General features: G+C 50.1%; 1 protein-coding gene across 1 annotated transcript in view; it reads right to left on the bottom strand.

The window, feature by feature from the left end:
• Positions 1 to 1,072: 1,072 nt before the first annotated feature.
• Positions 1,073 to 22,026, bottom strand: part of JPH2 (junctophilin 2) — an 82,397-nt gene continuing 61,443 nt past the window's right edge. Inside the window, exons 3-6 of the mRNA XM_011929199.1 lie at positions 7,899 to 8,017; positions 5,036 to 5,757; positions 4,141 to 4,235; positions 1,073 to 2,871 (exon numbers count right to left, since the gene is read on the bottom strand). Coding sequence (XP_011784589.1) covers positions 4,155 to 4,235; positions 5,036 to 5,757; positions 7,899 to 8,017 — 922 coding nt within the window. The 3' untranslated portion in view covers positions 1,073 to 2,871; positions 4,141 to 4,154. The remainder of the gene's footprint in view (positions 2,872 to 4,140; positions 4,236 to 5,035; positions 5,758 to 7,898; positions 8,018 to 22,026) is intronic.

Genomic DNA, 22,026 nt, shown 5'->3' with positions numbered 1-22,026 from the left:
GAGATGGGGTTTTGTCATGTTGGCCAGGCTGGTCTCAAACTCCTGACCTCAAGTGATCCACCTGCCTCAGCCTCCTCTAACATGCTGGGATTACAGGTGTGAGCCACCATGCCAACCTCTTTTTCACTATAATCTATCTCATTTGAGCCTCACAACTGCATAGCCTATGAAGAAGATCACAGGGCAGGGATTGCAGTCTCCTCAGCAGAAGAGGAAACTGAGGCACAGAAAGAGGGAGTGAGGGAGCACACGGCCCATCACTGATAGGGCTGGGTTGGGTGGGGGAGCCAGGCTCCTGAGGACAGGGTGTGCCTGAACTCAAGCCTACTGTTGGTCGAGGGACCCTCTTCTCCAACCCCCTCGCTGGGAACCACCAACTTTGAGAGCAACTTCATGGGCAGTGTTTATTCCTAAAAAGTCAAGAGAACTGTTTTCCTGCCACCAACTTGCTGTGTGCATGACCTTGGGCAAGTCCCTCTGCTCTAAGCCTCTGTGGAGTGTGGAGATCACATCAGAGTCCCCCACTGATTGAGATATTCTGACTAAACAACTAGTACCTGAATCACCTCCACCCCTTTGGGGTCCCTGGGATCCTCTATCAAAATGCAAGAGGGCTTGTAACAGAGCTAACAGCACCGTAGTGTGATAACAACACTCGTCTCCATTTCTCCACTGCTTTCTACAGCCTCAACATCTAATGTAATCCCCACTGCCAGAACGTAGGCACTGTTATTATCCCCATTTTACAGATAAGAAAACAGGGGCTCAGAGAAGTGAAGAAAGTGGCCGGGCTAGCATTGGAGCCTGGGGGGACTCCACCTCAAAGGGCAGGCTCTTGATTCTATTGTCAGCTACTCATAGAAGTTTCTGGAAGTTTGCTTCAGAAACTCCACTGTAGAAGCTCTGTGGCCTTTGAGCCCCCATTCAAACTGAAGCCCTTCAGCTGCCCCTCAAGTATCGTGAGAACGAGGACACAGACGGGCAGGACCCACATCTCCCAGCCTCTTTCCACCCACCCTCCTTGAGCCAGCCCCTCATCCTGGACCCACAAGCACGTTGCAGCCCAGCCAGAGCCCGTGAGCAGATGCAGATTTATTATTGCACAGACTGCAGCATCCTGAACCCCAACCCCAAACACCAGCCCCCAAACTAGGCCTGGGAGCTTTGGCAGGCACAGGCTTGTCTCCAGCACCAGCCAACAAAAACCAGGACAAGAATCTCAGAGACTGAGCCTGGAGCCCGTCAGCACTGAGCAGTGCCCTTGCCCCATTCCCCTCATGCTCCAGGAGTCTTGAGAAGCTGAGACGCAGATACAGAGCTGTGGGCCATGGCCAGCTGAGCATGGAAGAATCTGCAGGTTCTCCTCCATGAAAAATGCAGTCCCAGATTCCAGCCAAGTCACAAGGTCCCAGCAGGGCTTGAAACAGCAAGTGTGAAGCTAAGGGAGAAGGTTCCCAAGCACTGAGGGGAAATGGGGAAGCTGACCCCATCAGAAGCAAACTCCTAGGTCCCAGAGCTGCCTGGGGAGGTCCTGCCACAAAGCCAAAGCCCCCAAGGTCCACAGAAATGAAGGGAGGACAGCAGCAGTTCCCTCTGGCTCAGCTTGGAGGCCACGTCCTTCCCCAGGCTTGGAGGGGCCTGGAAGTTCTTTCCCTCCATCTTCCTGGAGGCAGGAAACCACAGCCTTTGGCCCTCACCCCACCCCCAGGAAACCCAAGGGCCCAGAGACCTAGTGTGGTACAAAACATCTTTAAGTGAGGTACATCCAAGTAGCCGTCTTCTGCCAAGTAAGCCAAAGGGGCTTATAACTGCACCCAGGCTGTACCCAGCTGGAGCCCCAGACTTGCTCCTCTCCTGCCGGGAAATGCTTCTTGACAAGCAGCGTGTCTTCGACACCTGCCTGAGTGTCTGCCCCAGGGACATCTCCCTGGGCTTCCATGGGCTTCTGTGCTCCCCTGAGCTTTCAGTGGGCCCTGATGGGGGAGGAGACAAGCCATTTCACAGGGCATCACAGAAGATTTCTCTCACCGGTCCCAGGCCTCCTGCAGGTGACCCTCTAGCATCCCCAGCACACGGGAAACCCCAAATTCAATCCCAGTCTCAGACACACTCCAAAGCAGGCCATCATCACTGCACCTTAACCCCTCTTCCCACCCCCGCCCCTTGGCCACCTGGCCAGTGGCTTCCCAGCCAGAGGCTCCATGGGGTCTCCCCTCATCTATTGGTCAAGAAGGGAAGCTAACCGGACTGGTGGGAGGAGACAGAGCACTGTGTTCTGGGATATTCAAACTGACCTTGTCCATTTCCTCTACTGTCACCCAGAACATCTACAGGCAAGGGAGACGGTGCGGGGTGCAGACTGCACAAGGACAGGCCTCTGCACTGGTCTGAGGGGGTCTCAGCACCCACCCCACCCAGCTTCCCTGGGAGGCCTCAGCCCACAGCCAAAGGATTAAATCAAAGTGGGGCAGGGTGGGAGGAATGGGGATGGGATTGAATATTAACGTCCTGGTTAGGTGACATTTCCCAAAACACACAAAAGCCCAGGGAGGGGACAACCTAGGGAAAGGCAAGGGAGTGGAGGAAGGCAGGGGACAGGAGCAGATCAGGAAGCTCAAGAGATCAGGGTGCTTCTCTCTGGGCTCTCCTTGCCCCTGGGCAGAGAGCTCCTGAAGGAGCCCAGGACTTTCCATTCCTCTTGGCGCCACCACCGCCACCCAGCACAGGCACCGTGGGAGGCCTCCTGAAACTCTTGTGGGGTGAATGTGAACTGGACCACGGGGCTCCGGGTCCAGAGTCCAGTCCTCTTTGGCCACCCTGCCTGGCACTGCAAAAAGACGGTCCTCATGTCCTCAGCAGGAAGTTCCGGCTCTGCAAAGAGATAGCAAAAGGGTCAGGTGAGGGAGGGAGGGCAGTGACAGGGACGCCAAGCCAGGTGCAGGGCTCAGGCCTCAGGGTTCATCTTCTCTGGGGCAAGATCCCACCTCTGCACCCCCCAGACAGCCTTGTCCCTTGGTTCTGATATTCAGCAGGTCACAAACAGGTCCCCGAGGCCTCTCCTGGCCCTGGCTGCCTGCCTCTGTTTATTTGCACGTGCTGTTCCCTTTGCTGGTGCACTTATCTCTTCCCTCTTCATCCCCCACTGTCATCCGGTTCACTCCTTTTCACCCTTCAGGTCATTAAAGGAATCAGTGCCTGCAGGAAACATTCCCAGCGCACCTGCAAAACATGGAACCTGCAGAGCTCCAGCGTTCACCCCCACGGCAGCACCTACCAGGCTGGTATTTTTGTCATTGACTGTTTACATGGTGACAGCACAGACTCTCCTGGAGCTGATTAAGAACCTCTAGCCCAAACTAAGCTAGGACCAAAAAAGGGGGGCTGGGGAAAAGGCAGAAACCCTGTTATTATCGCCAAGCATGGGACTGAGGCTGTGAAGGCTGGTTCCAGCAGGGGGAAGATTTTGTCTTGTAGATGCTTCATCTTGAGAACAGTAAGGGCTACTCTCCTTCAGCCCAGCCCAGCCCACTCCACTTCATGGGAACTTACCCCAGCCCCCAGCTCCATCGTGGGGAGAAAACTGAGAGGGAACCAATGGGCAGAGGAACGGGAGGAGGCTGGGGGACCAAGGGATTAAAGACTGAAGTGGGGCAGAGAGAAAGGGAGCACAGAGATGAGTGTCCCACCGTCCCAGGTGAGCTCAATCTAGACCTGTTGTGCTTAATGTTTGAACTGCAAGACTTTTCTGTAATGAGCTCTAAGTTCAGGGTTACTTTCATTGTGTTCACCACATTCTTAGAGCAGCAGTGAGGCCCTGCGGTATACCCAGCTCCCACCAGAGCAGTACATGTTGGCCAAATGAATGAGTGAACGAAGCCCTCAGTGCTCACCTGACAGAGAGCAGGTGCTCTGCAAACACTGAGCTAATGAAGTAAGAGTGTGTGTGTGTGTGTGTGTGTGTGTGTCTGTGTGTGTTGGTATCAAATCACACTCTAGGTCCTGGCTTCTACAGGTGGGTGGGCCTCAGTCAGTCACAGGACTGTCATCCAAGTACCCGGTAGGTCCCTCCTCCCACCACCCTGGCTCAGAACTCCCCAGGGGCTCCTACCCCCAACCCCTCCTCCAGCCAGCTGGCTGCACCTGGTAGGCGAGGGTCAGGTCAGGAGGTGAACGAAGAGGATGGCCAGGCCGATGTTCAGCAGGATCACCATGCAGATGAGGATGGTGTTGGGGACCTGGGAGCGGTAGAGAGAGGCTGCCTGAGTCCCCATGGCCTCTGAGACACCCCCCACCCAGGTCACAGCAAGGCTGGACAGAGCAAGAACTTCTGGATGGATCTTCCTAACAGCACTGCCGTGTTTGTTCACTGTTGTATCCTGTCACCTGGATGGCAGACCATCACAGCTGAAAGGCCTCTTAGAAATAACCAAATCCCTCAGGGCCCAGGGAAGGACAAGATCATGCTCCAAGTCATATAGTGTGTGAATCAGGCCTGGAACCCAGGCCTCCTGCCTTCTTTACTGCTACTTCCCCTTGGGACACATTCTTCTGTCCCTCAGAGCCCAGCTTCAGTCTTTTTTGCTGCAGTTCCTAGCTCCCTGCCTCCCATAAGTCAGGAGGTCTATAACCCAAGTCCTGTCGGGCCTTTCTTCCACCTCCAGGAAGCCCTCACTGCTACACCTTATAGCAGATGCTGCTGGTGCTCAGCCCAAACTCCCGACTGGGCAAATAGACCCAACCTTCAGCTGCTCAGGCTCCCAGCTGCCCCCTGCTCATGAGAACTGCCTCTGCCAATGGGATACCAGGTGCAAAGGCAGGAGGACTCCACGGGGACATTTATGCTCCAAAGTCCTCTATGGACCAGGCCAAGGCTATACTCCCCTAATCCCCAGCCCTGCTGCATTTTGCCCTGCTCTATCCTGCTTCGGTCTCTCGCACCACAGCAACCCCCAAATCCCCCGCCCATGAGTCCTGCCTCAAGCCCTGCTACCTCTAGGGAACCCGACCTTCGGCACACCTTCTCTGACAGCCTCACCTCTTCCACCTCCACCTCCGCCTCTGCCGCCAGCGCTGCCTCCTTCCGTGCCTTCTTCTTGGCCCCGGCCTTGGTCAGCCCTCGGGCCTCAGTCTTACGGGCCTTGGCCCTGGGCTCGGCTTTGGGGTTGATGGGCTTGGGCTCCAGCTTGGCAGGGGTCTCGCGTGCAGGCTCGGGGCCTCGGAGCGTGGGGGCCTGCAGCGGGGCGGTGGCCGGCGACGAGGGCGCGGACTCGGACCCGGAGACCTCGGGCTCGGGCTGGTCCTCGAAGGGCGGAGGCTCGGGCGGCATGGTGCGCACAGCATAGCTGTGGTAGCCCTGGTAAAGCGCCACCTCCGGCTCCCGCGACTGCGCAGGCGGCGCCTGCAGAGCCTCGATGGCCATACGCTCGGTGGCTGGACGCCCGGGGCTGCGGCGGCCCGCGGCCTCGGAAGGAGTGACTGGCCGGCTGCCCTCGCCGCTGGGCTCGCCGTTCCAGGCGCCCGGACTCAGCAGGCCGTCCTTGGATGCCCCGGGCCGGGGCCGCTTGGGCTGCGGGGGCGTCCCGGCAGGTGACGGGGGGCCACCCTCCGGCCGAGGGGTCTCACGCTCGTGCAGCTGAGGACTCTCGCGGGGCGGCTCTGGGAGGCCTGCTGCGCTGGCGCCCCGGTCGGGGTGCTCCAGCAGGCTCTCCGAGTTCTCCAGGATCTCCTGCAGCAGCCGGCGCTTCTGATATTCTGGACCTGCCAGGGGCACACAGGGAGGCTGGGTTCAAACTCGGCACCACTGTTGGGCCATCCTGGGCCAGCCACTTCACCTCTCGAGCCTCATTCGTGGGCTCAGTAGGCACTCACATAGCACTGAGCAAGTGCCAGGCACTGTTCTAAGCACTTTCCAAATATTAACTCATCGAATCCTTGTAGTAACCCTATGGAGTTGATGCTACTGTGAACCTCAAAGGGAGGCTCTGAGAGGTTACATCACTTGCCCAAAGTCACACAGCTGTCTAAGGGCAGAGCCAGGACTAGTACCCAGCAGTCTGGCTCCAGAGGCGATGCCCTTTACTATGGCACGAGTCTCTTTCCATTCCCTTATCTGAAACATGGGCCTGATCATACCTATTTTATAAATACGAATGGAAGGATTGAGAAATGTATGTCAAAGGCGGAGCTCAGGGTCCGGCACCGGCATAGACCAGCAGGGGGAGCGCTGTGACCAGAAGTGAGGGATCCTCCCAGGCACAGGTTTTCACTCCTGGGTTTTCCATCTGGTCTCCTTTGGCCTCCTTTCTGCAGCCAGGATCACGTTTAGAAAACGCACATCTGATCATGTCATTAACTTAAATTTAAAAATGTTTAATTAACATTAAAACATGGCTGGGCATGGTGGCTCACGCCTGTAATCCCAGCACTTTGGGAGGCTGAGGACGGATCACAAGGTCAGGAGATCGAGACCATCCTGGCCAACATGGTGAAAACCCTCTCTCTCTAAAAATACAAAAATTAGCTGGGCGTGGTGGCCTGTGCCTGTAGTCCCAGCTACTCAGGAGGCTGAGGCAGGAGAATTGCTTGAACCAGGGAGTCGGCAGTTATAGCGAGTGAGCCGAGATCGCACCACTGCACTCCATCCTAGCGACAGGGTGAGACTCCATCTCAAACAAACAAAAAAACAAACAAAAAAAACCTTCATTGCAGAGAATGCCCACCTCTGTCCCTTAGGGGCTCCCACCACTCTATCCATGTGCCAGATCTCTACCAAGGCCAGGAGGTCCTCCTTACTCTGCAGCCTTGATTCTCGGGACCCACGGCCTACTTTGTGATCTGGCTTCCTGGCATGCCACTCTGTCCGAGTTTCTGTGCCTCTGCGCCTCCTCCACTCATCCCACCCAGCACTATCTGGTGCAGCAGCTCTCAGAGTGCGGTCTCAGACTAGCAGCAGCTGCATCACCTGATCCTTAGAAATGCACACTCATTCATGGGCTCCACCTGAGACCTACTGAGTCAGAAACTCTGGGGGTAGGCCCAGAAATCTGTGTCAAATTTGAGACCCACTGACTTGACAGACTCTTGTTCAGCCTGCAAGATTCAGCTCAAATGGCCTCTCCGGAGGGCAGCCTTCTCTAACACTTCCTCTTGCCTAACTGCTTCCTGTGAGTTCCCTCCGCTCCCATTCTAACCACAGTGCTCATCCTGCTGTGCGAAATGGAACCGTAATCATGAGACAACAGCCACAGTCACTGAGAGCTTACTGAGGACTGGGAATGTACCCTACATGCATGTAATCCATCCACAAAAAAGCAGGTACAGTTCTTACTCCCATTTTACAGATCAGGAAACTGAGGTTTACAGAGGTTAAACACCTCACTCAAAGTCTCACAGCTGGGAAGCAGCGGAATCAGGGTTTGAACGAATGCAGAGTCTGCTTATTGTACCCCTAGCTCTGTTGTTTTTGTGACTCTCTGCTCCCCTAGATTTTGGACCCCACTTATATAACCCCAGAGCCCGGCACAGTGCCTGACACACGGACAGTGCTCAATGCTCGACTGAAACTGTCAGGCAAGTGCAAGAAGCCATTTTTCCTTCTCATCCACCAGTGACTTCTCCCCTCTAAGCTTCACCAGCTCCAACTGTTTTCCCTGCTCAGATCAGAGAAAAGACCACTTGGAGTGCCTCTGCTGCCCTCCCCACGAGCTCAGCATGAAGGCAGAGATGTGTCTCCCCACCTACCCCTGCATCATCCCATCCCACATTTGCACCATGCCCCAGTTTCCGAGAGTCACGGGCATCCAGGAAACCACTTGGGCATCTCAGATTCCAGTAAGCAAAGAAAAGCACCCACCCTAGGGATAGCCCTACCCTGCCCATCATTCCCTGGCTGGCCCTACCTGGCTGGTAGAAGTCCGGAGCCAGCTCCCTGGCCAAAGTGCGAGCAATGTTGGACTCCTGGTTGGCAGCCAGGGCGGCCTGTTCCGCTGCCTCAGCTTTGGCCTTGGCGTGGCTTGTCCTATGGAGACAATGTGGCAGAAGACTCAGGATCCTTCCAGAGAACCAGCCTTCTGCCCCTTCTCCCCAACCCACAAAGAGACATGCTAAACAGAGCGTTCTTTCACTCAGGCAGTCAACGAATATTTATTGAGCCTCATGGCCCAGACTGCTATGCATTCTCCAGATCATTTCTTCTTCTTTCTGAGCACACAGATAGACTACCTTTCCCAGTCTCCCTTGCGGTTAGGTGTGGTCAAGTGACTGAGTTCTGGCCAGTGCATTATGGGAAGACATCATGTATGCTATTTCCAGGCTTGGCCCATAAAAACCTCTGTGACTTCTCTTTTTTCCCCAGCATTGCTGGTTGATTGCGGAGCAGGCTGAGTCCCCAGAATAGGGGACTCAACCTCTGTGTCACAGTTCCCTTTGGCAGTGCGGTGAAGCCTATGGAATCCTTCTCAGAATAATGTTTTCAAATGCGTAAAATACATAGGATTACAAAAGGATGCAGTTACTTGACATACTGCTTCCAAAATATTTAAAACAACACTTTTGTAAAATAATAATCTATATCTTTATAATCACATTAAACAAAATATCAGGTCTGTTAACTACTGTAATTTTAAAGTATAGATTAGCATAAAGGATATTTCAAGGATATCTAATTACAACATATAATATGACATGAAAATATGTGAGATTTCTATTGGTGACAAAGTCACAGCTGCTACTACTACTATTATGGTTTATTGCCTATTTCCACAATTGAAGAGAAGGCTACATTTCAGTTGGAGTTAATAAAAATATAGATGTAGCTTTTCCCATTGTAGTGGGTCCTTCTGGTGCCCTATGCAGATCCCTTCACTGGGCAAATGTGCCCACCCCCGGCTGATGTGTTGGCTGCTGATGGCTCCTGACTACCCCAGAGAATTGTAGCCCATAGAAGCCACCTTGTTCCAGAAGTTAAAATGCTGCCCTGCCTACCCCTAAACCCAGGCAGCCCATACCAATGACTGGTACTGGTCAGCCTCCTCTTGCCTCAAGAGGAAGGAACTTCAGCTGCAGCAAGTACAATCCACGCTCCAGAGCTCCCCGTGGACTGGCTGAAGCAGGTCTCTAGCTGAGACCACATCTTTGCTCAGCTCCTTCCCTACGCCATCCTGTGTGTCATTCTCCTCTCTCCCGAAAGCCTCCCTCAATAAATCACTTACACAAGAATCCCCACTTCAGGCTCCACTTCTGGGGAATCTAACTCTCACCATCCAAGTTCATGGATACCTGAAATCTATCCACAGACCCTCCCATGGACTCCAAGTTAAGAAATCTGAGCCCGGCCGGGCGTGGTGGCTCAAGCCTGTAATCCCAGCACTTTGGGAGGCCGAGACGGGCGGATCATGAGGTCAGGAGATTGAGACCATCCTAGCTGAGATAGCGCCACTGCACTCCAGCCTGGGCATTAGCCAGGCGCGGTGGCGGGCATCTGTAGTCCCAGCTACTCGGGAGGCTGAGGCAGGAGAATGGCGTAAACCCAGGAGGCAGAGCTTGCTGAGCCAAGATCGTGCCACTGCACTCCAGCCTGGGCGACAGAGCAAGACTCTGTCTCAAAAAAAAAAAAAAAAAAGAAATCTGAGCCCATAAAATGATTGCGTGGAGCAAAGCCCCTTCCCACAGCCCCACAGTTGCACGTGAGAGGAGCAAATCTTAAACATTCATTGTGTTAAGTACCTGAGATTTGGGGGATGTCTGTTTCAGCTGTCAGCCTAGCTTAACTCACAGAAGAACCCACTAAAGTAATAACAGTCCAGTTTCTGAACGGGCCAGGCATGGTTCTAAAGGAGTTATGAAGATTATCTCATATGCTCATTCTAATGGCTTAGGAAGCTGGTGCTGTTATTACTATCCCTATTTTACAGTAAAGAAAATTGAAGCGCAAACAGGTTAAGCAATTTGCCCAAGGTCACAGAGTCCTGAAGTGCAGGAGCTGGGATTTTGAACCCAGGCAACGTAACTCTAGGGCAGTGGTGTCCAATCTTTTGGCTTCTGTGGGCCACATTGGAAGAAGAAGAATTGTCACGGACCACACAGAAAATACACTAACGATAGCTGATAAGCTCAAAAGAAAAAACAAATCACACACAAAAAATCCCATACCATTTTAAGACAGTTTATGAATTTATGTTGGGCGGCACTGAAAGCCGTCCTGGGCTGCATGCAGCCCACGGGTTAGACAAGCCTGCTCTATACCAGCAGCTGAGCATGTGCCAGAGCCTCTGCCAGGAGCTAAGCATGGCCAGGAACTGAGGACAGAGACTCTGTGGACCAGAAAGGCCACTGTCAGATGAGGGAGCTGGCTAGTAAACAGACACACAAACTATTTAATAAAATGCAATGAAATAAAAAGTACCTAATTATAATTGTGAAATATGCCGCGAAGGAGGAATAGAGAATACAATGAAAATGCAGGACAGAAAGACTTAATGTTGATGGTGGTGGAGGTGGGCTGGTCAGGAAAGGATTCCTTAAGGAAGTTGACATTTGAGTTGAGACTTGAAGAAACACATACATTAGGCCCATAAGAGGTGGGTGGGTCAATGAACCGGGTAGACAGAAGGGCACGTGCAAGGACGCTGAGACTGAGGAAGAGCTTGGTGCCTTCGATGAGTTTCAAAGCCAAGTCAGAGTGTCCACTCTCTACAGATGAGTTAATTCCTTGGGGAGTTGATGTGTGTGTGTCTTTATCTCAGTCTCCAGCAGAGAACTGGGTGCATAGTAAGGAGGATAAATTCCCTTAAGCTTCTGCTATGCACCAGGCCTTTTATCCCTTACAAACCTCAAAACTGTGAGTAGTGAGGTAGTGTTTACCCATCCCTACTTCACAGGTGGGGAAATAGGTTCAGAAAGGTATCTTGCTCAAGGAAACAAAATAGTTAATATTTACAAAGCACTTAATACATGCCAAGGGCTTTACAGAAATTAACGTATTTAACCCCCCCAATAACTCTACAGGGTAGATGTTATTCCCATCATCCCTCTCTACAGAGGAGACATTCAAGGCACAGGAGGGTTCTAAAGAACCCAGGCCAGCACGGTGGCTCGTGCCTGTAATCCCAGCACTTTGGGAGGCTGAGGCAGGAAGATCACTTGAGCTCAGGAGTTCAAGACCAGCCTAAGCAACATAGCAAGACCCTGTCTCTACTAAAAATTAAAAAAAAAAAAAAAAAAAAAAAACATAGCCAGGTGTGGTGGCGCACGCCTGTAGTCTCAGCTACTCAGAAGGCCAAGGTGTGGGGGATTGCTTGAACCTAGGGGATCGAGGCTGCAGTGAGCTATTATCGCACCATTGCACTCCAGCCTGGGCAACTGAGCAAGACCGTATCTCAAAAAGAAAAAAAGAATCCACCCAAACTTACATAGCTAGTAAGTACCAGAGTAAGGATTCAAACCAAAGCATTCTGGGATCTAGAGTCTGCATCCTAACCACAGGTTCAATTTCCACTCAATAGCAAGCAGCAGAGTAAGATTCCAAACCTGGAGCTATCTGATTTCCAAGCCCCTGCCTCTCCACTATGCCATATTGCCACAGTAATGTTAACTGAATGAATGAATACATGGCTGAAGGCACACATGCAGGCATGCACATATGTAGGGGCAAGGAGGCAGCCTAGGGAAGAGTTAAGAGCACATAGTTTTGGAATTAGAAGCCCTGGATTCCAATTTGGGCTCTGCCAAGGCCAGGGACAGAATGAGCTGACCAAGGCACTCACCTCAGGGGCAAAATTTACGGGGTTGCCAAAAAACTCAGTGATCAAGAGGAATCACATTTTAATGCAATATTTTAAAAGTCAAAATTAATGCAAAAATAAATCCTTGATGAACAACCTATGAAGAAAATTTTAAATAAAGCCTGGATTGGACCCTGCACTTGGATCCCTCACTTACTCACTCACCTCACCCCACTGGGACTCTAGGACCTCGGGTGCATGCATAGCTTTACCTCTCTGTGCCTCAGTTTCTTCATCTGTAAAGTGGAGATAGTAATTCTCCCCTCCTGAACTTGCTGTGAAAACTAAGTGACAGAGAACACGTGAAAGTGTTTAGCCTTGAGGATGATGATGACGACGATCATGATAGGGTGTTGGTGGCGGTGGTGAAAGAGGAGGAGGGGAATGACATTTGTACATCAAAACTGAGTGTGCTGCACGCATATCCCCAGGCTTATTTTTGCCTACATGTGAGTATGTGTGAGACAAAGCTCTAAACTTTTTAGAGCCACTTCTCTGGGAACCTGAAACCCCAGGAGGGAGGAGGAGGGAAAGGGCTGGATAAGCCTTCAAACTGAGAAAATGACCCTTTTTTTGGTCATGTGAGCAGAAGGATGCCTTTGGAAGCTGTGCTGAGGACTCCCCAGGCAGGAAAAGTAGCCTCTCCCCACAGCCCTGGAAGATCCTGGGGGACCAACTGTGTACAGCCAGAACGGGGCGGCCACACAGCCCAGGGCAATGAGGGCTGCTGTGCTGGAAGGAAGCACACCCTGTCCATCTCCAACCGCCTGGCCCGCTGCATCCTATCAGCGCTTCTCCCCTGTCCCATGCTCCCAGTCTCTGATCCCAGCCTTCAGGCCAGGAATCTCGGTGTTCTTCAGCACCCTCCCTTCCCACCTCCTTCCACATCCACAGCCCATCAGTCACCAATGCCCGGTCTCTCCGGCTCCCTTTTTAACTCTTAAACCCTCTGCCACTCCTCCTGCACCCCCTCCCGTGTATCTCCCCTGCCTGCCAGCTCCCTCCTACAGCTGCTCCTGCACACAGCGGCTCAGCGAGCCTGCTTAACCACACACCCGTGGCCTCACCCCTTGCTTCAAATCTTTGCAAGTCTTCCTACTGTGCTCACAATAAAACCCTAGCTACTGAGTATGGCCTTCAAGGCTCTCCAGACCCTTGCCCGAGGCAGTCTGGATGGAGTATACCAGCAGCTCACGGGATGAAGGGCAGGCAGAACCACTGTGGCTGGGAGGCTATTGCTTCTAGGCCAGGGCCTCTCGTAATGCAGTCCGTGACCCCCACGCAATATCCTCATCACCCGGAAGCTCAGAAATACAAATTTGCAGGCTCTGCCCAGACCGACTCATCGGAATTTGAAGGGAATGAGCCTAGGAATCTGTGTTTTGTGCTCCAGATCCTGACTAAAGTTTGAGAAGCACATGTTCTGCAGAGAGAAAAGATAGCTCCATCTTGAAGTTGTTCCCAGCCTTCTCCACCCCCTATAGGAAGCCTGGATGTTTTCCTTTCAGCACCAAGGTTCCTCCCTGAATCAAGGCCCTGCTGGGGAAATGCAGGAAGCATTTCCTGACCACTCACCATCTCTGGATCCGTGCCTCTGGGTGAGGGTCTGGAGGATGGCTCTGACCCTGCTTGGGGGAAGGGAGCAGTCACTGGGGCTGGGGGAGGAACAGGGAGACTCTTCTTGATTTCATTCGGATTAACTTTCGTCAGCAGGGTTAAAAATAAGGCTGGTGTTTCTGGGATAGGAGCAGGGCTATCACCCAATAGAGCCACTTCTAGAAGCTCCCGCCCCACCCTGGCCTCCTTTCCCCATCTCTTCTCCCAGGCCCCTAACTGCCTGGCTGTTTCCCAATTGTCTCCACCAGGCATTGGTGGCCTCATGGGGCCAAAGGGGGACACTCACCAGACTTGCCCCAACTCTAGGCCTTTGCTTAGGCTGTTCCCCCACCTAGAAGGCTCTCTCCCTCCTGCCACGATCCTGGTCTTAAAAAGTCAGTTTAAGACCCACCTGTATGTACTGGTTAATTCATTTAGTACAACTTTATGGAGTGCCTACTATGTGCTAGACACTTTTCTGGGCACTGAAGACATAGAGGCAAACTGAACATCCAAAAATCCCTTGTATCGTCAGGCACAGTGGCTCACGCCTGTAATCCCAACACTTTGGGAGGCTGAGGCAGGAGGATCACTTGAGGCCAGGAGTTTCAGACCAGCCTGGCCAACACAGCAAGACCCCAACTCTATCTTAAACAAAAATAGAAAAAAAGAAAGAAAGGAAACAAAAATCCCTTGCAGAGGTTATATTCCAGGGCATAGGTCAGCAGATGACAGTGGTAGGCTAAACCCAGCCTGCTGCCAGCTTTTGTACCACCCATGAACTAAGAATGGTTTTCATATATTTGAATGGTTAGAAAAAAAAAAACAAAACAAAAGTAAGGGCCAGGCATGGTGGCTCACGCATGTAATCCCAGCACTATGGGAGGCTGAGGCAGGTGGATCACTTGAGGCCAGGAGATCAAGACCAGCCTGGCCAACATGGTGAAATGCTGTCTCTACAAAAAAATACAAAAATCAGCTGGGTACGGTGGTGCGCACCTGTAGTCCCAGCTACTTAGGAGGCTGAGGCAGAGAATCACTTGAATCTGGGAGGCAGAGGTTGCAGTGAGCCAAGATTGCACCACTGTACTCCAACTCCAGCCTCGGTGACAGAGTGAGACTCTGGCTCAAAAAAAAAAGAAAGTAATATTTTGTGACACATGAAAATTACATGAAATCCAGATATCCACATCCCTATAAACAAAATTTTGTTGAAACACAGCTATGCTCATTCATATTGTCTATAGTGAAGTGGTTGCCATAGAGACCATATGACCTACAAACACCAAAATATTTACCATCTAGTCCTTTACAAAAGTCTGCTGACCCCTGTACTCAATGTATTCACTCAATGAATATGTCCTCTACTACTACGATGAATAATATTAATCTTGGTTATTTGTTGAGCACTCTGTGACCAGCCTTAATGCCATGGCCTCCTGTGTAAACACATATGGCCTCACAGAGCTGGAGGCATGTTCTCAAGGTCACACACTACAAAGTGAACCTGCCCAGGCTCTTACCCACGACACCAAGCTGCTGCCTTCCTGGTACCACCTCTGAGGCAGGTCCATCATCTGCTGGGACCAAGGATGGGAATGAATAGGACCCAGCAGACGCCTGGGGAGTTCGCAGCCTAATGTAGCCCTGCCAGGTCAATCAGGCAACATTTCTGGAAGTCCATGGATGAGCAGAGGCTCAGAGCAAAGTCTATAAACCACATGGTGGAGTGGCAAAGAGGGGGTAACTCCGGCCAGATTGCCTGGGTGCAGACCCTGGCTCTGCTCATCACCTCGAGCCCAGTCTCCTCATCTGTAAAATGAGACTAATAAGAGCATGTGTCTCCAAGGAATGGTGTAAGGAGTAAATTGGTTACAGTCATGTGGCTCAGAACACAAGAAGTGCTACCTAAGGGCTTGTTACATAAAATGAGAAGTGCAGTTTTAGCCTGGGCAACACAGTGAGACCCCGTCTCTACAAAAAAATAAAATAAAAACATTTAGCCAGGCATAGTGGCTAAATGGTCCCCACTACTTGGAAGCCTGAGGTGGGAGGATCGCTTGAGCCGGGGAGGTCAAGGCTGCAGTGAGCTATGATTACGCCACTGCACTCCAGCCTGGGTGACAAAGCAAGACCCTATCTCAGAAAAGAAAAGAAAAGAAAAGGCACAGTGTTTTGAAGGGGACTGAAACAAAAATCCTGAATGTCCTAAATGCCACTGAATTGTTCACTTTAGTATAATAATAATAATAATAATAATAATAAAACCCTGCAGCCCAGGAATCCCATGGTAGGTTTGGATGATGGGGACAGATAATCTGGGTCCCTGGCTCAGGCCACTGCCAGCCTCTCTGGAGGCTGCTGAAGTGGTCACAGGGAAAGTGCTGCCCAGCATCTTCCTGAGGTGGGGATGCTTCCGACGTCACTGCCCTACCCTCTCCCAAAATAACCCCTCATCCCCAGCTCTGGCTGGTCATGGCCATTTCCCCCAGAACAACCATGATCGGGCTAATCTAGAGGAAGGACCACAGCTGGGTGTCCAGCCACTGGCCCAGAGAGCTCCCTAGGAGAAAGCCCCCTCCGTTCCCAAGGATGCGGGTGTAGTCAGGGAACGCTGACCCATGGGACCTTCCCCTCTCCACCCAGGACTCCATTCATTCTCATTCGGCAAATATGTGCTGAGCCCCTGCTATCTGGGGCCCAGAAATGGGTGCTAGAGACATGGACAGTGGTCAATGAGGCAGGCAGTGCCCTACTGGGAGGCCCCTCACAAGAGGGGTTAAGGGCACAATCCCAAGTCCAATTCATAGCACCATCATCTAGATATCTGACCTTTCCTCTCTGATCTCAGTTTCTTCAATTCAGAAATGGGGACAAGAATACTAATCTCACAAAATTCCTGGGAGTCTGAAATGAGAGAGCGCAAACGTGCTTAGCATAAACTGAGCATGTAACAAATATTAGCTATCATTATTGTTTTTGTTACTATTATAACAATGCTTACCAGCATTCACTTCCAAAATTCTATCATTTGCCAACAAATGGATGTGTCATCTAAACATCATTTCAGGGTTCACCCACATTGTAGCATGCATTCCTTTTTATTGCCAACTAATATTCCATTGTGTGGATAAACCATATTTTGTTTACCTGTTCAATAGTTGATGGACATTAGGGTTTCCACTTTTTGGTTATTTTGAATAATGCTGCTATGGAAATCTATGTATAGTTTTTTGGGTGGACATGTTTTCATTCCACTTGAGTATATACCTAGGAGCAGAATTGCTGCGTCCTGTGGTAACTCTATGTTTAACCTTTTGAGGATCTGCTGAACTGGTCTTGAGATGGCTGTATCGTATTATGTTCCATTGGTAACACATGAGAGTTCCAGTTTCTCCACATCATCCCAAATACTTGATATCATCCTTCTTCTTCTTTTTTTTTTTTTTTTTTTTTGGAAACAGAGCCTTGCTCTGTTGCCCAGGCTGGAGTGCAGTGGCACAATCTCAGCTCACTGCAACCTCCGCCTCCCGGGTTCAAGTGATTCTCCTGCCTCAGCCTCCCGAATAGCTGGGATTACAGGCACGCACCACCATGCCAGGTTGATTTTTTGTATTTTTAGTAGAGACAGGGTTTCATCAGTTTAGCCAGGATGGTCTCATCTTCTGACCTTGTGATCCACCCACCTTGGCTTCCCAAAGTGCTGGGATTACAGGCATGAGCCACCGCGCCTGGCCCATCCTTCATTTTGATTGCTGCCATGCTAGAGGTTTGGGAAGTGCCATCTCGTGGTTTTGATTTGCATTTTCCTGATGGCTAACCAGGTTGAGCATCTATGTGCTTCATGGCTGCTTGTATGTCTTCTTAGGATAAATGTCTATTCAGATTCTTTGCCAGATTTTAATTGGATTTTTTCATTTTTATTATTGAGTTGTAAAATTTATTTGTATATTCTTATGCAAGTCACTTACCATATATATGATTTGCAAATATTTTTCCCATTCTCTGGGCTCTTTTTACTTTTTTCCTTTGAAGTACAAAAGTTATTTTATTTTAATGAAGTCCAATTTAGCTATCTTTTGTGACTTGTGCTTTGGGTGTCATAGCTAAGAAGGTTTTGCCTAACCCAAGGTTATAACAATTTACTGTTATATTTTCATCTAAGAATTTTATGGTTTTAGTTCTTACACTTAGTTCTATGAACACTGTTTCTAATAAGAAAAAATGGGAAATAACCTAAGGGCTCATCCCACCCTATGAGGTAGATACTACCACCACTTTACAGAAGAGAAAACTGAGGCACAGGGAGGTTAGGTCATTTGCTCATTCTTGTTATAATCAAAGTAATAATGAAGGCAGACATGGCCCCTGCTCTTGAAGGATGTAGAGTCTGCTAAGAGAGATAAGACCAAGTAAAAAGTCTTGAGTACAGAACAAGACTATGGGGCAGGAGAAAGCCCACGGGGTGGCTGACATGTTCATAATTTGTATTTTATTATTTCTATATTGTAAATATAATATATACTGTATATACTATAAAAATAAAATGGCTTCCTAAAAAAACATTTTGGAAAATGAGCATTTTTTAAAATAAAAAATTGCTATTAACATTTTCATCTTTTTCTTTTTAAAATTTTTTTTAAAGAGACAGAGTCTCACTCTGTTGCCCAGGCTTGGGTGCAGTGGTGCAATCACAGCTCACTGCAACCTTGAACTCCTGGGCTCAAGCGATCCTCCCACCTCAGCCTCCCAAGTAGCTCAGATTACAGGGGCACGTCACTGTACCCGGTTAACATGGTACATTCCAAGTTGGTCAGGAACACAGATGCATGACTGTGGGTGACTTATTGAAATTCTCTGTGCTTTGATTTTTCCATCTGTAAAATGAGGTTATGAAAAGCCCCTATCTCACAGGTTTGTGGGGATTAGAGAGATAACTGACTGGCAGAAAGCACTGGGAACAGGGCCTGGCACACAGCAAGCTCGATGCAGATTTGTTCTAGTTGAGGTGAGGAGTAAGGGTGGTGTTGGGGATTCTGAGGTTGGGGGGCTGTGATAGCCCGCAGGCCCTATGTAGAACCTCTCCATCTTGGAAGCTCCCCTGAAATCCCCCAGCCTCCAGCTGGAGCGAAGCCTCCTCCAGTGAGGGACTGGGTGTGTGAGCTCTCAGCCTAGAAGGCGGGGCAAAGTAATAAGAGTTGCTGCTTACCGGCCGGGCGTGGCAGCTCACGCCTGTAATCCCAGTACTTTGAGAGGCAGAGGCAGGTGGATCACTTGAGGTCCGGAGTTTGAGACCAGCCCGGCCAACATGGTGAAACCTCGTCTCTACTAAAAATACAAAAATCAGCTGGGCGCAGTAGTGTGCATCTGTAATCCCAGCTACTCGAGAAGCTGAGACAGGAGAATTGCTTGAATCCAGGAGGCAGAGGTTGCAGTGAGCCGAGATTGCGCCACTGGGCGACAGAGCCAGGCTGGGTGACAGAGCCCAGAGCCAGGCTGTCTCAAAAAAAAAAAGAGGTGCTGCTTACTGAGAGCTAACTATGCACCAGACACTCAGCCAAAGGTATCGGCTGAATAATGGCTCCAAAGATATTTGGTCCTACTGTCTGGAACCTGCGGATGTTACCTTCTATGGCAAACAGGGCTTTGCGGGTGTGATTAAATTAAGGATCTTGAGATTGAGAGATCATCCTGGATTAGACAGGAAGGCCCTAAATGTAACCGCAGGTGTCCTTACAAGAGGGAGATTTAATAACAGAAGAGGAGAAGCCGATGTGATGACGGGAGCAGAGATGGGAGTGATGTGTTTTGAAGACAGGAAGGTACCATAAGCTCAGGAACGCAGGGGGCCACTGGGGGTTGAAAAGGCAAGCGCAGAGATCCTCCCCTTCGAGCCTCCAGAAGGAAATCTGATTTTAGACTTCCAACCTCCAGAACTGTCAAAGAATAGATCTGTATTGTTTTAAGCCACCGAGTTTGTAGTAATTTGTTACTGCAGCAACAAAAGGAAACAAAACAACCTGTGTGATCTCATGTCCTCCAAATGATGCACTTCACGGCAGAAGAAACGCAGGCTCAGAAAATCATTTGCCCATGGCTCATAGCTAGTAAGTCCAGAGCTGGCTCAAGCCCAAACCCAGGTCTCCCTGGCACCAAAGCCTTTGCTGACCCCTGCATCTGCTGCATCGCTTCAGCTCATGCCCACTTTCCACAGGGCCCAGCAGCTGTGGTTGCCTCAGCCCAGCCTCATCCCCCAGGGATATCAAGGAGGCCCCTGAGTTTTACATTCCTGATATTCCTGCTGCCTGTCTGAGAGGGCCTGGGGCTGGGTTACCAGCATGTTCCCCACATCCTTCACATCTGCAAGAAAGTCTGGTTCTCTGGGGCCTGACATCGCCTGGCTGACTGCAGGACGGAGGTCTGACTGCACTTTGGCAACCAATGAAATGACAAGGAGGGAACTTCATGCCTTGCTCCTCCCCCACCAACCAACAGAGTATTGGACCCTGCAGTTCAACCTGGATCTAGCTGCCAGCAAAGAGGCTTTCACTGCATGAGTTGACAGAGCGCTTCAAAACCACAGGGGGAAACTTCCTTTTCAAAAAATCTATGCCTGATTTTAAAATTTTACAAACTACAAAAACCATCATGTTAAAGCAACAACGCACTGAAGTTGCTTCGCTAACACAATAGCTATTTTAGCTTTTGAGACTTCCTTGTCTGTTCAGGTGCGAACCTATTATTTTTTCCTTTTTTGGGGGGGCCCTCCATTTATAACACAACGTACACACCTATTTTTTATCAGGGCTGTGAACACAATAAAGATTCCATTTTTGAGGCGTGGTGGTTAATGGCATGGAATCTGAAGTCACGCTGTGTGGGTGTGAATCTCTGATTTACTAGCTTTCACCTAGACAAGTCACTTAGTCCCTCTGTGCATTGGTTTTCTCTTCTTAAAAGTAAGAGATGCCAGGCATATTTCTCAGATGGCTCCTGTATTCCCATCCTAGTGTAATCCCTTCCCCCTGAGTGTGGGCTGGACCTAGAGACACGCATCTAAAGAACAGAATATGCAAAAGTCACGGGATGTCACTTCCATGATTCGTTTAGACTGTGGCTTCTCTCTTGCCACCAGAGTCTCTTGCTGGCTTTGCTGAAGCAAGCTGCCATATTGGAGAGGAATTGAGCCCCTCGGTCTAATAGGCTGCAAGAAACTGGATCCTACCAATAACCGCGTGTTTGAGAAATGGATCTTTCCCTGGTGGAGCTTTCAGATGAGACCACAGCCCTGGCCAATACCTGGACTGCAGCCTGAGAGAGACCCTGAGCCAGAGGACTCAGCCACCATGCCCTGATACCTGACCTGCAGAACTGTAAGACAACAAATGTGTGTTGTTTTAGGCTGCTCTGTGTGGGGATAATTTTTTATGCAGTGATGGGTAACTAACACAGTGGGGATAATAATAGTGCCTACATCATAGGGTAATGAAAATTAAATGAGTTAATGGCCACAAAGGGCTAAGAACAGTGCCTTGCACTCTTCTTAAGCACTATAGAAGTGTTAGCTGTTCCTGCCATACTTTTATAATTTACTCACTGAAGTAATTTTCCATGTTTCCATATACTGCCATTTATCATTTAATTGTTCAACCATTTTTTTTCTTTAAAAATCTAGCATCTACATATTTTTGGGCTACTGATTCCCCTTCTGGGAATGTGACCAACAGATATACTCAAGTTGTACACAATGATACATGTACAAGTCCCAAATGACTTCTGGAAACTTTTGTCCCCATAACCATCATTCACTTCTTTATCTGGTGAACTCCTACTCATCCTTCAGGACCCTTCCCCAGGAAAGCTTACCCTAACTGCCAGCTGTCTGCTCTTACCATCTGTTGCACTTAGCTGCCAGGTGACTTTGCCTTTCTCTGATTAGTCCGTGAGCTCCACGGTATTTATTGTAACACTGTAACAGCAAAAGATTGGAAACAAAGCCAAGTCCAGCAGTACTAAATTGCGGCATAGACATTTGAAGGAGTATTATGTAGCCAATCCTAGGAATAAGATTGATTTCTATTGTCACTCTATGACAAAGAGTGAATTCCAAGATATGTTAAGTCAGGTAGCAAGGTGTAAAATAATTTCTATTGTATGTAACGTTTGTGTAAACAGACAACCTGTTTGCTCTCTATATGGAGAATATTTATGGAAAGATAGGTAAGAAACTTATAATACAGGTTGCCCCACTGGGAATGAGGTGGAAGGGAGGAAGACAGACAGACAGACACACACACACACACACACACACACACACACACACACAGACATTTGGGCTGGTTATTTTCCTTCTGCCCCATCTCCTCCCCTTGCCCCACCCCCATCCATTCCCCACCTAGCTGTGTGCCCAGGGAGATCGTCTCTACAGCCTGCATCACCAGCACCTTTGCTCACTGGTTTCCAGTGTGCCCAGTCAATTGGCGGCCCCAATAAGAGGCTGGAGAGGGCTGGGTGTCTATTCCACTTCTCCCTCTTCCTGCCTGGCTCCCTCCTCCACAGCTGCAGCTCTCACTGCCCCTCTCACCACCCCCCTCTACACCTGCAGCTCTCACCCACACCCACCACCCCTCTCCACAGCTGCAGCTCTCAC

Source organism: Colobus angolensis, unplaced genomic scaffold, assembly GCF_000951035.1.
Source record: "Colobus angolensis palliatus isolate OR3802 unplaced genomic scaffold, Cang.pa_1.0 Scaffold8, whole genome shotgun sequence".
NCBI classification, from domain to species: Eukaryota; Metazoa; Chordata; class Mammalia; order Primates; family Cercopithecidae; genus Colobus; species Colobus angolensis.
Note: the sequence above shows the minus strand (reverse complement) of the source record. Positions and strands in the feature narration are given on the sequence as shown.